Source organism: Typopeltis vanoorti, chromosome 12, assembly GCF_054136105.1.
Source record: "Typopeltis vanoorti isolate ZY-2024b chromosome 12, IOZ_Tvanoo_1.0, whole genome shotgun sequence".
NCBI lineage: Eukaryota > Metazoa > Arthropoda > Arachnida > Uropygi > Thelyphonidae > Typopeltis > Typopeltis vanoorti.
In genome coordinates this window covers 49904322-49920686 of record NC_143560.1, presented here as the reverse complement: position 1 = coordinate 49920686, position 16365 = coordinate 49904322, and the positions used below count along the sequence as shown (strand labels likewise).

At 35.7% G+C, this 16365-nt stretch overlaps 1 protein-coding gene across 3 annotated transcripts in view; it reads left to right on the top strand.

Moving 5' to 3' along the window:
• The first annotated feature begins 6058 nt into the window (after positions 1-6058).
• The window catches only part of LOC150100777 (zinc finger MYM-type protein 4-like), a 521809-nt gene continuing 511502 nt past the window's right edge, over positions 6059-16365 (top strand). For all 3 annotated transcript variants that reach the window (XM_090402210.1, XM_090402209.1, XM_090402211.1), the window contains exon 1: positions 6059-6335. In XM_090402210.1, the coding sequence (XP_090258336.1) occupies positions 6267-6335 (69 nt within the window). In that variant the 5' untranslated portion in view covers positions 6059-6266. The remainder of the gene's footprint in view (positions 6336-16365) is intronic.

The window sequence follows — 16365 nt, the reverse complement described above, 5'->3', positions numbered from 1 at the left end:
AAACCTGGTTTTACTCCATTTCCCAAGTAAGCAAACAGACAAACAAGTCAAGTTTGCGCCTGCAAGTGTTGCAAGTCCAGCTGATTCTGCACGTAGTGCAAGACCAAGGCAACTCATGGTAAAAGTAGAATAAGCTCTGATCACTAATCTTAATATATACCCTTAATGCAAAGCACATCTCCTGGAGGAGATGTACGATGCTTTGTATTAAAGGCGAGGGGCCACTACACAGACCGGTTTCGACCTTTATATCTGTGTGGGTGTTCAACAATTTTAATGAGTTAAACAACCGAGATAATTAAGAATAAAAGTTTAATACCGACACAACTAGTTTCGTCGGTAAGCCAACTTCGTCAGGTGTCAAAGTACAAAGATATATACAAAAAAGACCGACAGAAACATTATACACTAACAACAATAGAGCTATCAAAAAAACTACAGTTAAGTTCAAATTGGAGTCCGCGCTTCACTTCTAGCTACATTTATACGCGTGCGTGTGATCTAGCCAGAACGCCAGCACTGAACAGCAGAGTTATGCGAATTTGGCAAATTGTAGCTAATGTGTTATTCATGTGGGTAGAATCGAGGGTGATTTCTTTTGACTCCGGGATACGTCTTTCAAGTTCATCGTAACATTTGTGAATATTAGATGTTTGATTCTAGTCTATTTCATGTTGGTGGCCTTCATCAGAGTTTACAGAGAACAGGCGTGGCTGGCAAGGGCACTGACTGGGATTCTATTATAAGAACGTCTCTTTTGTGTTCTTCAAGACGGAAAAAGATTCATTTATCAATTTGTCCGTAGTAAGGTTTACCACAACTATAAATAATACTGTATACTCCTGGAAACTGAAGATGGTGATGTTTTTCTTTTGGCTGACTAAGGATAGATCGGAGTTTAGGTAAAGCAAAGAAGCACGTTTTGATGTCAAACTTTTTAAAAAATTCTAGCCAGTTTGGGGGGAAGGGAACTGATGTAAGGCAAGGAGTTGTAATCTCTGGGGGTAGTAGAATCTTCATTAGTTTGTTGACGACGGTGAAAAAGAAGTTTTTCCATACTTTATGGGGCGAAACCATTATTGACAAAGGTATTTATGAGGAAATTAAGTTCATTTTGAAACTCTTCGTCGTCTGATAATAATGATCTAGCCCGATGTGCAAGAGTAAATATAATGCCATATTTCTGTGGAGGATATGGTGAGAGGATGCGTGAAGTTATTTATCTGTATGTGTTGGTTTCCTGAAGATTGAAATTTTAATATTATCAGTACTCCTGGTTAGCTTTATGTCTAAAAAAGAAAGACAATTGTTAACTTCTAGCTCAGAGGTGAATTTGATGTTGTGATAAAAGTTATTTAGATGATCTACAAAAACATTGAGGTTGTCTGGGCGGTGTTCCCATATGAGAAAAACATCGTCAATATAACGGAGTCAGAATTTCGGTTTCAGTGTGGGCGAACAAATTGCTTTTTCTTGCAAGTCTTCAAGAAATATGTGTGCTAGCACCAGGGAAAGCGGACTACCCTCGCTAGACCGGTGTTTTGTTTGTAGATCTTGTCTTCGAATCTGAAGTAGCCTGAGTTGATACAATGGGCAAGTAAAGCGAAGAGCTTCTTTGATAATTTGTTCTTGAGAAGAGTGAGAACTTCCTGAGTTGGTACATCAGTGAAAAGTGAAACTACGTCGAAACGTACCATCATGTCTGATTTGTTCAGTTTGAGGTTTTTGATGTAGGAAACAAAGTCAGCTAAATTCTTGATGTAAGAAGAGGATTTACCTGTGAGATGTTTTACGGAAGAGGTAAGATATTTAGATAAGTTTTATGTCTGCGAGTCGATGCCTACAACTATGTGTCTTAAGGGAGTATTTATTTTGTGAATCTTAGGAAGGCCATACAATCGTGGGATAAGAGGATGAACGGATCTGAGCGAAAGGCGGATGTTCCTCACTCTTCTCAAGAACAAATTATCAAAGAAGCTCTTCGCTTTACTTACCCATTGTGTCGACTCAGGCTACTACAGATTCGAAGACAAGATCTATATAAAATTATTGAACATGTTCATAAATCGAGTCAATCTGCATACAAATATATATATTTATATATACAGGGGCAGCTTGTCTATAGGGGCCGGGCCCCACCTATATTTGTATAACTAGCCCAATAATTGTAGTTTTAAAAAATATGTTTCTTGTAATTATTATTTTTTGATCTATTTCCAACACGTTTTATTGTTCAATAAAAAAATTACTGTAGTATTTTGTGGCAATATTGCATAATGCGACGTGGTACGGTCTCTGGGGCCAGCTGTGGCTGGCCCTATTTTATACGTGTAGAACACAGGCATATATGAGGCAAATGCACTAGCGATCGTGTTTATTCACCAGGCGCAACGCTTATCTTGGGGCCAGTTTAGTTTTGCCCAGTCACTGTATTTTCACGTACGTACATAGTGGGCAATTTTTTGATTGTGAAGCACGTGCACTAGTGATCGTGTTTGTTTACCAGGAGCAACGCTTAACTTGGGGCCAGTTTAGTCTGGTCCAGTCACTGAGTTTGTACACAAATAGCGGGCGATTCTTTCACTGTCTTATAATTTATTCTCGTTGTTGATCTGTTTTATTGTTTTTAGTGTGTTTAATTATTGTTATCGTTTTTTGTTATAATTTATTTTAAAGTTTAAATTTTTATTACGTCCATTAACAATACATTTTAACTATGAACAAAACCGATAGTTTATTGGAAAAACGATTCTCGTTATTTCTTGGAATCTCGGAAGTTTCGACATTGATTTATAAAATAAATAATAGAAATAATAACTTTTTTGTTTTAACACTTGAAAAATGAAAACATTTTGCAGGGCGGCCAGCTGGAGTCGAACCAGCATCTTTGGATTTCTGGTTCATTGCTCTAGTCCGTTGAGCTAATATTTTATCAATCCAAAGCATCTATATACATTCAGAATAAATATATATACAATATGTACATAGCATGCTTTTCAAAGGAAACGTTTTACATTGCTATTTCATTTTCATGTGCAACACTATAACATGCTGAGAGGATATTTCTGCCTAAAGTCCTTTACAATATTTTGAGCAGTCATTTCTCTTAATACAGCATAGGTTACATATTGATTTGATACAATGCTATTACTTATCTTTAGAAATAAGTTTCTATTTACATATATATATATATATATGCGATGTTTGTTTCCATATACAATTGTTTTGTATTGGTATTTCATTTTCATGTACAACATTATGAAAAGCTCAGAGTCTATTTCCACCTAAAGTCATGATCATTTCTTTGAGCAGTCGTTTTTTGTCATATAGCATAAATTACATGTTGATTTGATACAATGCTATTATCTTATCTTAAAAAATAAGTTGCTATCTACATATATATGTTTATTTCCCTATACAATTTTTACCTTGGTATTTAATTTTCATGTACAACATTATAACATGCTCAGAGTCTATTTCTACCTAAAATCCTTTTCATTTCTATAAAAAAAAAATAAAATAAAAAATAAGCTAACGCCTATTTGTTCCCTTATAGGGAGTAGGCGGGGCCGTTTTCCCTATCTAACTTATGGAAACTGAGTGGGCAATTCAATCTCTTTGAGCAGTAATTTTTCCTCATGTAGCATAAGTTACATATTCGTTTGATACAATGCTATTATGTTATCTAAGGAAATAAATTGCTATTTACACACATACGATGTTTTTTCTATATACAATGGTTTTACATTGATATTTCATTTTCGTATACAACACTATAACATGCTCAGTGTCTATTTTCACCTAGAATACTTTACCATTCTTTGGATAGTTATTTTACATATCATACAAATTCTTTACATATAATTACTTTAAAATTTGTTTTATCAGTACATCCTTACATGGTTTATTCCGCCAGAATTACAATCCAAATACTCTTTTGGATTGTAATTCTGTATACACATATGCAGTGTTGCTTTAACATAAAAGAGAGGGTTACATTTTGGCAGAGATTTGAGATTACCAACCGGATAAGTAGAGTGTCGTCACACTCTTCCACTATATAGACTGTCATTGACATTTTTCATATATTAAACTAAACTACAACCTTTATAGTTGACCAATATTATGCACAAAAATACAACTAATTATAGTATAAAGCAATCAATGTACAATTGGTTATACAGCTTAATGAAAAAGTGTGCAATATGTTTTAATTCGCTCATGTATATTTATTTTAGGAGCCTGTGTAGCTCAGTGGATGTGGAGTTTGCATACCACAGCGCTTGGCCGCACGAAAGAAGACTTGGTTTCGAGTCTAGTCGGCGACTAGACTCGAAATTTTTCTAAGCCTTTTTAAGACCGGTTCCCGAGTTAGTCGATCTCTGGCACGGGTAAGCAGGTTTTTCCTCACGCAAACTCGGGTTTTTCGTCCTGTAAACTCAAGAAAATCGACCGTAGAAACCACATTATTTCAGACATTAAATATATTGTGTTAGGGTTAGGAACCACGAGATGGCGGCACATTTGAGCCCTCTCTCTTCACTGCGTACCGCTTAATTAGGGATAGCCTTGGGCCATCTGTCTCTGATTAGGTATCAGTGGAGATTGAACTGCCGATTCAGTCTCCAAAAGTTAGATAGGGCTAAATGGCCTCGCCTACTCCCGTGGAATAAAAAGGCGTTAGCTGATTTTTTTTTAAATATTTATTTTATCCTTTCACGTTCTACAAAAAGTCGTGTATGGGTTTGTTTATGTGTTTATTTATGGTGGGTCCTTTATTTCTATGATTTGCAGTTGTTCTTCGAATTTTGAGATGAGACCTATTTTCCGCCATTGCTGTTTTGTTATTTTGTTTCTTTTCCGTTTCTTTCTAGTCCGTTGAGCTATGCCCGCAACTGCAAATCTTTCGAGTTTTCGTGTTATTAATACGTTGAGCCCGTATATGTTTGTTACGTCCTAACAATTTTAAAAATTAATAACTCAATGCATCAGTGGATTCTGACTAAACATTATTGTAATAGAAATAATAACTAAAGATCAATAATAGAACCCACTATATAAATATAAAAATATTAAGTTGTTTTTGGCCCCTGGCCCCATCTGTTTCTATTGTCCCCAGCCGCCACTGTATATATATATATATATAGTGACTGAAACCGGTCTGGTTAGTGACTCTACCCATAATGCAATTCATTATGGGTAGAGTCACTACCCAGACCGGTTTCAACCTTTTTTGAGGTCTCCTCAGTGAGTAGCTAGACCCTAAATACCAAGGTTATAGTAATACAGAGCCTTATCAACTTTACCAATAGAAGTTGCAACAAGGTGTTTTTATTTTTAATAAAAATCTCTGGAGGAGATATAGATGTAATAAATTTTTTACCTTGGGGATATTGTATATTAGGATAACCAAGTTATTTTATAAACTTGGTTATTTTAACTCCTAGTCCCAAGTATGCAAATAATTAAGTTTGCGCCTGAAACAAAGTTCAAGTCTAAAGATGATACAACACCAGGGAAACTCATTGTAAAGGTGGGTAAAGCTCTGATCACTATTCTTAGTATTTTCCCATAATGTAAGGAGACCTCAAAAAAGGTTGAAACCGGTGTGGGTAGTGACCCCACCTATAATGCATTGCAGTATACATCTTCTAGTGAGATGTACTTTACATTATGGGAAAATACTAAGAATAGTGATCAGAGCTTTACCCACCTTTACAATGAGTTGCCCTGGTGTTGTATCATCTTTAGACTTGAACTTTGTTTCAGGCGCAAACTTAATTGTTTGCATACTTGGGATTAGGAGTTAAAATAACCAAGTTTATAAAATAACTTGGTTATCCTAATATACAATATCCCCAAGGTAAAAAATTTATTACACACACACACATATATATATATATATATATATACACACACACACACACACACACAATTTATATGTAAATGGTGACACATACACACTACAATTTTTGTTTCACTTGGCATAATCAATTGTAGGACTCATTTAAAAGCGCCCTCTATTTTCTGTTAATGTTATTCTAGCGCGCGTATTTTCTGCTATGATGTAAGAGACAGTTATAAAATTTTTAAATATTTCAAGTTTTGTTGAAAATATATTCTTGTGAAGCTGTATATTAACACACATAGTTCTAAGTCATGATCATAAATAAATATGATGAAAAAATTTTTATACTCCATGAACTTCGCTAGAACTAAATCTTGAATTAGGAATAAGTGCAAACTTGTGTGAAGTATACACGAAAATGGCCGAAGCTGTGCAGAAAGGCAATGAAGGGAATGAGATGGATAATGATGATATTCATTCGCTCGAGGTAGTTAAAGCGTATATGAATATTTATGGGTATTTTTTTAATATAGAGATTTAATAAAGAATCGTTATACATATGTATCAAATAATTTATATTTGTAAACGTAACATTTTGATGCCTTTTTTTTGGCAAATACGTCATACTTTGTTTACAGTCTTGTCAACTGGCATTTTCTGAGATCAAATGTAAGAGGTTTTTTTTTTTTTTTTTTTCCCCCCAACACAAAAGATTAGTTAATATACAAAAACGTGTTTAAACGAGTTGAAACGTTTTTATATTATTACTGGTTAATTTCCTAACGTTTTCTTTTGGAGCGACTGCCTGTTAGAACCATCATAAACGTGAAACTCGAATACTCGCTGAAATAAAGTAATGGGTCGTGTGCGATCTCTTTTTAAAAATAACAGAATTTTGTTTTGAGAGGCAGGTGACTGCAGAGAGGAGAACTACATTTTATTATAATTATTATGTTAGAAATTAGCTATTGATGAGTCCCATTCCTGTCCTTGTCATCCAGTTATAAGCATTTACCATTTCGTTGCACTGTAATATATGAAGGACTTTTAGGATTTCACCGAATTGTCATTTATGAGTAGAAAAGCACTCCTCATTCTCTCTTGCTGACCACTCTTTCCAAACTTCCACAGTTCCCCCCCCCCTCCATCTAATAACCATGCTCAACAAATCATTTCTTCAATTTGTCCTTATAACCAGTTCTGGATGTTATCAAGGAAACTCTTCTGAATGGTCTCTTGTTTCAGAAATTGGAGTGATTAAATCATTTTTCAAATGGATGATCAAAGCCTTTTACAAAGGATCTTTGTTTAATTCAATTGTTCACTGTTCATGTTGGATTAAAAAAAATCATGTATTTTTAGAGGTTTGGTGTAGTGGTAGAGATGAAGAGTTGTACAGTAGGTGTCTTCGGACTCCTTGGGGGTGTCACGAATCATAATAATTATGTTTTCAGAATTCTGAATTTTTTATTAAGTCATCTTCAAATTCCTGATGTGTATTCTCAAGGTGGTGGTGGTGGGGGGGATGTACCAACATGATATCAGCAGCTTCCCTCCAAAAATTAGTTTTTATCTGATAGAACTCTAGTAGCATCAAATCTTATAATTTAGTCTTTGAAAGCACTCTTCAGCACACCAGTCCACCTAGATCTCAGTCTTTAAGTCCTTTCCTTGCCTTACATCAGGCATTCGTTTTGCTAACCTTTCCTTTCCTGTTCTGCTTAAGTGACCATACCACCTGAGATTAGTTCTCTGCATGCATTCTTGAATGCTTCACAAAGGTGCTTGGCAAGGTACCACATGAAATTGTGATACATAAATTACAGCACATGGGTATGGATATGAAGTTAGTGATGTTAAGAGGGTGGTTGATGGAGAGATACCAGAGTAGTTATTCAGGTGCGGAGTACTGTAGAAGACCTGTGGCTATTGGTGTGCTGGAGGGCTCTGTACTTGGGCCACTACTATTTAATTTGTATATTAATGATATAGGAAATAATTTGAGGGGAAATATTCAGTCTTTTTTAGATATCCAATAAAGATGATGTTGGAATTTTCCAGGATGATTTAAATAGCAGTATGGGCAAAGGAGAATGGATATCAATTTAATGTGGCAAAGTGTAAAGTTATCCATTTTGGAATGAAACAGTTACTAGCTGTGTACCACATTGACGGAATGGTACTTTAGGAAATTGATAAAGCCAGGGATTTTTGGGTGTTGATACATGGAGTTAAACAGAGGGCATATTGCAAAAGTAACTGAAACAACACATAGGATTATTTGGTTATTAAAGAACAAACTGAGAGAGAGAGAGAGAGAGAGAGAGAGAAGCAGGTTATTGTTCCTTTTTATAAGGCTTTGATTATGCCTCATCTAAATTATTGTGCACGGATCTGGTTGCTTGGGTTTCTTGGAGATGTGGAATGGCTTCAGAGGTAGGCAACCAAGATGGTGGCAGGTCTGTGGGATCTCCATATGAAGGGAGCATGAAAATTTATGGGTTACAGAGGCTGGTTGATAAGCAGATAAGGGAGGGATATAATAGAGGCATACAAATTCCTTAGGAGATTTTATAGGATTGATGTGGAGGAAATATTTTAGTACAAGAATACTACTAGCCACGGGAGTAGTCTTTGTAGACCTAATTGCAGCATATGATACCATAAACCATCTCACACTCAGAAATAACATATACAGAATAACTAGAGACTATCGCCTTGTCCTCCTGATCCAATCACTCTTGGAAAACAGACGCTTTTATGTGGACCTTGGGGGTAGGAAGAGCCGCTGGCACCACCAAAAAAATGGCCTCCCCCAGGGAAGTGTGTTATCACATTACTTTTCAACATCTACGTCAATGATCTCCCCATCTTTCCAGGAACTAGAAATTTTATCTATGCTGATGACCTTGCCATAGCCACTCAGTCCAAAAATTTCAAGTCCATTGAAACTACTCTCACACTCAGAAATAACATATACAGAATAACTAGAGACTATCGCCTTGTCCTCTTGATCCAATCACTCTTGGAAAACAGACGCTTTTATGTGGACCTTGGGGGTAGGAAGAGCTGCTGGCTCTTCCTACCCCCAGAAAATATATACTGGAATCAAATGGCCTCAATAAGTTATAAAAATACATATTCTGGCAACTTTGAAATCAAAAAAGGAGTAAGGCAAGGATGTGTCCTATCACCCTTACTGTACAATATATATAGTGAGCAAGTTTTTAAAAATATTTCAGAACTGAAGGGTGTAAAAGTCAGAGGTAGGAACTTCAACAACTTCAGGTATGCGGATGACACAGTTCTTCTAGCTGAATCTGAAGATGATCTTTAAAACTTAATCATAGAAATTTACAACAGACGCTTAGACATGGGACTAATTATTAACCTAAAGAAAATAAAGTGCATGATTATATCAAAAGAACCAATAAATAAGAAACTGAACATGACTGTTAACAAAAAGAAAATTGAACAGGTTCAGTCTTTTATATATTTGGGACAAATGTTTACAGACAGAGGAAATTCCCTTAAAGAAATAAAAAGAAGAATAGAGATAGCAAGAAAAGCTTTTACTGATATGAAAACTGTTCTAACATCCAGAGACATTAATATAGACACAAGAAAAAAGATTAATAAAATGCATCTGGTCACGCCTTCTCTACAACAGTGAAACTTGGACTCTAAATAAAGAAGCAGAGAAAAAATTAGAAGCTTTCGAAATGTGGACCATCAGAAGAATGCTGAAAATACCATGGACAGAGAAAATGAAAAACGAAGATGTTTTAAAGAAAGGCAAAAATGAAAAGAACATTAATGAAAATAATTAAAGAGCGAAAACTTAAATATTTTGGACATCTAACCAGACAAGAAGGCATTCAGAAATTAATGTTAGAAGGGAAATTGGATGGAAAAAGAGGGAGAGGTAGACCCAGGAGAATGTGGTTCGAAGACATTAAGGACTGGACTGGCTTGAATTACCAACAATGTTCCAGAGCAGCAAAAGAAAGAAAAAGGTTCCATGACATGATTGCCAACCTTCTTCTAGGAGATGACACTTGAAGAAGAAGAAACTATTCTATCACTTGCCTTAAATAGTCTAACCACATACTATATCAGCAATCAACTAAAACCAAACCCCTTGAAAACCCAGACTGGCCTTTTCCACCTTAACAATAAGGAAGCCAACAGGAAGCTACAGATTTCTTGGAAAGGCTCTAATATAGAACAGTCCTGGAAATCAATCTACCTCGGTGTGACTCTCAATCGCACCCTCTCATATAAAACCCACATAGAAAAAACAAAGGCAAAAGTGAATGCAAGAAACAACATACTAAGAAGCTTACCTCCTCCAAATGGGGTGCAGACCCTAGCACAATGAGATCTTCTGCCTTGGCCCTTTGCTATTCTTCTGCTGAATATGCCTGCCCAGTATGGTCCAGATCCTGCCATGCTGAAAAACTTGATCCAGCATTGAATGAAAGCTGCTGCTTAATTACAGGATGCCTGAAACCAACACTACTAAAAGACCTGTATACTTTGGCTGGTATTGCACCCCCTTCAATTTGAAGATCTGCATTCTCAGCTGATGAAAGAAGCAGCCAAATGAATGATGAATGCCACCCACTGTTTGGCCAGACCGCAGTGCCCCAAAGACTAAGATCCCGACATAGCTTCCTGACAACTGTTGAACCACCTAAAAACCTCCCAGAGACAAGACTTACAATGGCTTGCACTATATCCTGAAAATAATACTGGTATTCCAACAGCCAAACATCTTCCACATGGTGCCCACTTGGACTGGAATACTTGGAAAAGCCTAAACAGACTCTGGACGACAAGACGCTGCAAACAAAACCTCATCAAATGGGGCTACCTCACTGGCCCAGACAATTGTGAGTGTGGGACAACCCAGTCCATGGAACACCTTCTTTCTTGTCCCTTTCTTCCATCGCCTTGCACAAAAGAGGACCTTATATCCTGCACAGAAAGAGCAGTTGATTGTGCAAGATACTGGAGGAACATCTGACCATGTTTATTGTATATAAGTTATGTATAGTTTCCTTTTTTTCATATTTAATTATTATTCCCTGTATAATTCACCTACCAAATCTAAGCTGATCTTATTGTAATGTATCCTAATTTGTTGTAAATCATGTTGTATCACTTACTACTGTACTACTTGTGTTTGGATATGAAATAAATAAATAAACTAGAAAAACTTGGGGTCATCTTTGGAAATTTAATAAGAGTGTGGTTAGTAAGGGCATGAGGACTAGATTTTTGTTTGCTTGGAGAGTGGTGAATGAATGAAATGAATTGCCAGTGTTCTAGAGTTACTTATAGAGTTTGGCAGTGAATGAGTTAAAAGCAAAATATGACAAGTATTGTAGGTTTTGATGGTTATTGTTGATGTAGTGGACCTCTCATGATGAGTTTGTGGACTTCATGGAAGTGCCTATATTTAACAAAAAAAAAAAAAAATGTCTATTTTTAATGCAATTCTGCTATTAATGCCATTTGCTCACTATCCTAATTTTTTTAAGAACACTGTACTTGTAGTCTCTGGTCTCTGAACATCTGTTTTATTTCTAACCCATCTCTCAGATCCTAATTTGGTTTGAATATATATATATATATATATATATATATATATAGCTGTGGCCCTGAGGAAAAATAACATCAGCAGGATGGAAGTAGCAGAGATGAGAATGCTTACTTGGATGTGCGGTGTGACCAGAAAGGATCGTCTGAAAAATGACTATGTGAGGGGAACAGTGAAAGTTACGAACTTAGGAGTGAAGATACAGGAGGCAAGGGCGTGGGCAGCCAAAGAAGAGATGGAGGGAGCTGGTAGAAGAGGACTTGAGGATGAAGAACTTGGATGTGGTGACAGCCCAAGACAGGAGAATATGGAGGAGACTCATCATTAACAGTAACCCCACTTAAGTGGGACAAGCTGCAGAAGAAGAAGATATAACTAGTTTAGAGTTTGACTAATTTCTCTGTTATTCCATATAAAATTAATTCATTTGACTTCCTACCATACCAGCTTTGCTAATTCCATTGTCTATTTCCATATTTAACTTGCCATCTTAACTGAAAATTATGTCTAAATAGCTGCAATTTTTTACTTAATCTATAGGTTTTCATTCCGGATGCAATTGAAGTTTTCAATGCTTTTGCCTATTTTCATATTTTGTGTTTTTATTGCTGATTTTCATACTAAAGTTGTTTTAGCAGTTGTTGAATTGTTATGGAATCCTTCAGATTTCTATTGGATTTATTTAAGATTTTAACATCATTTTCATAAAGTAAAGAACTGAGATTTATTTTAAGTATGTATGTAAAAATGGTAATTGGTTTTAAATGTGTAATACGCTAACAACTCTCCAGTCAAAAGGCTGCTGGTTCGAATCCCACTATGGATGTTTGTGATTGTCTTTGGAAATACTAGTGGTGGTCAGCAGTAGATGGTGTTGGTGTAGTTGTGATCAGTTGGTAGATTGAGTTGTGGAGATAGTTGTAGAGCAGATACCCTCCCTTGATGAGTCCTTGGACTCCATGGAGGTGCCAAATAATAATAATATAATGTGTATTTTTGAAACAAGAATTGCACTAATTCACTATTATAATTATTTATTGTTGTTATTAATTATTATTATTATTTTTTTTTTTTGCATTTCATGCACATTTTGCCCTTTATGTTTTGCTTACCTACCATAGCTGCACTTGATGCAGTAAGTTGCTTTACCATTTGCAAAATACACATGGGATATTTTTTCTAGAGGGTAAGTTGACTCTTAATCATAGATCAAATTCTGGAATTATAAATTGGTGTATGTGGAATGCACATGCTAAACTCATCCAGAAGGTTTTTATTATTTTTGTAATTCAACGTTTGAAGTACATGTTTATTAATTTAAATTGGCAATAACTGATGTCAGTACCAAAATCAATATTAGATAGTGACATCACTATGCTGTGTTGAGATTCTGAATTATCATATTGTCTCCTCAGCCATTTGGTTTGAATAATAATGTAATTATTATACATTATGACACTATTATGACAAATAGTCCAGTACCAAGGTAAAAAAAAAATATAATTGAAAAACATACTGATAGTCATTGCTCATAAATGTTATGACTGCCATGATTTAATTAACGTTTTATGAGGAACTAGAAAACAAAATGACTTTTTCAGATTAACTGATGCTGTTTGAAGCTACTTCTTGCATTTTTTGGTATTTCTTAAAGAAAAATACTGAAAGAGGCACCAAAAAAAAATGTTGGTCACATCATGACAACTAATTTTTTCAGTGGTTCAGTGTTTTAGAGTTACTTATAGAAAATCAATAATTAGCCTTAGAAGAACCATCATTCTAGGGTTAATCATAAAAAAGTAATGGAATGATCTCACTTTCTCGTTTAGAAAGAATGGTTAAGTGGATATTGTCTCTATCCTAAAAGCTTTAAGTTAAATTCCACTGCAGTCTGAATGCTTGTGAATGTCTTTAGGTGCAGATGATTTTTGGTGCCATCGCTTCACTACTTATTGGATGCCTGAAGTGACTTGAAAGGAAAAAAAAGTACCACATGTGGTCTCTAGAGTAAAGTTATCAAGATTATCTTATTATTCTGCCTATATAACCATGCTCCAGGACTTTATAACCAGTGCTGAGTAAATTGTCATTAAAAACAACAACAAAAAAACTTCTGTTGGAGTCATTTGTAGGTGAAACTCTTAGTAGTTTAGAATAACATCTAATTATTATAGATGTTATTGTTTTTGCTTTCAAATTGAAATCAAAATGTTTTGAATTGTTTACCATTACAGTGTTTCTACTTTTAGCTCTTTTATTGCTTTGCATCAAGATAGTTACCATATTTTTCCGTGTATGAGATGATACTTTTTTCTAAAAGTTTTAGACCAAAAATTGGGGGTCATCTTATACATGAGGGGGGGGGGGTAACTAACCGGTTGAGAAACCCACGGTTGCCGGTATCTTGTTAACTCTGTCGATTGATGTCATTAATGGCTGATTCTTAATAAACCAATCAGAAAACTCTGAAAGCATTCATATGTCTGCAACTTGGTGGTGGAATAAGTTAATAGTTAATACATTAACAATATTTTGAGCATTAGCCCATAAAAATGTCCAAAAATAAAAAACGATTGTCATATTCTTTAAAATTATTATGTAACACCTCCAGGGAGTCCAAAGACTCATCGAGGGAGGGGACCTACTCTACAACTCTCCGTCTCCACCACTCCAGTAACTGCAACTACCTTCATCGCCTACACCAACACCATCTACCGCCGGCCACCACCACCACCACTATTTTCACAGACAATCACAAACATCCATGCCCATGGTGGGATTCAAACCCGCAGCCTTTTGGCTGGAGAGTGGATATGCCAACCACTCGGCCAACCAGGCTGGCAAAAATTCAAGTTAAAAGTCATCAGTCACACAAAAGAACATGGAAATAAAGTTTCAGAGAGAGGTTGGCCCTCCTCCCACTGTGTATATGATTAGACAGTGGAGAAAAAAGGAAGAACCGACTACTCAAGATGCCAAAAAAAGAAGAGAGCCTTGAGAGGAAAACCAGCAAAATGGCCAAACTTGGAGCAGAGGCTTAAGACTTGGATTATGGAACAGCACCAGAGTTCGATATGTATCAACTAAGCTTATTCAATATGAGAGAAAAAGGTTTGCGAAAGAAATGAACATTGTTGATTTCACAGGAAAGGCAAAATGGTACTTCAACTTCATGAGGAGAGAAGGGTTGGCCATGAGAACATGAACAAGTTAGCCCAGAAAATCCCAGAACTGAGAGTGATGCATAATTTCTTAGTATGTATCTTAAAAATATTACCTAATTACTAAATATACTTTGAATATTTAAAAAAAAATATCAATGTGTTCTGTTTTATGTTTAAAATATCGATTTCTTAATTTTGGGTTCGAAAAAGTAGGGTTCGTCTTATACACACAAAAATATGGTAATTCCTATTAGCATTTGATAAGAAAGAGTATGGTGACATCACATAGTTTGGTAAAGTCACCATTCCAATTTTGAGGAGAACACAGGGCAAATTTCAATATAAAAAAAAACAAAGTTATTAGAAATTTAAATTTATTAACATATATTTGAAGCAAAAATAATGGAAAATTTGAAAAAAAAAAATCTGTATAATATAAATTATCATCATAAAATTCCTGCTGTTACCATCAAAGGATGTACAAGATACTATGTAACATGATTAAGTTTACATTATTGCGGGCTTTCTATAAACAGTTTTCCTCCAGTCTGTAATTAATCAGACTTCAGCATTGTCAGATCTTACGTATAGCCTTGGGCACTACTAGCTGCATCATTCAACCCTGTCTTGATCAAAACTAAATGGTAGGGGAAAAAAGGCCCAGAGGGCCATTTTTTTTTCAATCTTTTTGGCATCACTTTGGATAACCTTTTCTGTATCACTGTTCAAGGTGGCCAATACCTCCTTTCACCTGGTCACTCTCGAATGCCAACAGTGTCAGAACATCATGTTTTGTTCCTCTGTAATGTCTTCATTTTTAACATGATTCTGCCATTAATAATATCTGTTTACTCCAAACTAATGGAGAATCAACAGTCAACTTCTTCTCTACATAGAGGCCTACTGGTTAATCAGCAATCCCCAGTATGGATTCTGCCAAAATAGATCCATGGCTGACCTCTTAGCTTACATTATCCATCAACAGACACATGTAATGGATATGGTTGGAGAAACATTTTGTCACTCTTGACATTTCCAGAGCTTTTGATCATGTCTGGCATAAAGGCTTGCTCAGTAAATTGCCATCCTTCACTGCCATCGACGACAAGCCATGCAGGGCTGAGACATCTCAAGCTTCAAGATCATCAGCAGCCTTGAACACTGATCTCCATACCATCTTTCAGTGGGGCAAGGATAACCTGGTCACATTCAGTGCCACCAAAAGGCAGTGTTGACTTTTCTCTTACAAAAAGGATCTCAGGTCACCTTCCCTTACTTTCAGTAATACACAAATCTCTCTAGTTTTCTTAGTCTCACAAATGCCAAGCATTCTTTTCTGCTCAGGATGCTATTTTTTATCCATTTAGATATTAACTGTATATAAATCCTGAATTCATTCAGCCTCAGAATTTTGTTCACATGTTTTTTTTGCAGTTGTGGTGCACCTAAACTTTTTTAAACTTCTCATGTGCTGTCCAGAGGAGAGCAATTTGCCTCACAGATAATCTTTCCCTCACTGACTCACTTCAGCCTCTATCTTACAGATGTAGTTTTCAGCTCTGTCTTTTTTGTAGTGCTTCAATGTTCACTGCTTTACTTAACTGGCAACCATCTTTTCCTCAACTTGGGCCTATTGAAATGAACAACAGGTGCCTTTTGTTTAGCTACAATCAAATTGAACAAATTAGGAATATAAAATTTTTTTACCAAACTAAAATGATTGCTGAGTAGTTGTGTTTAATAATGAT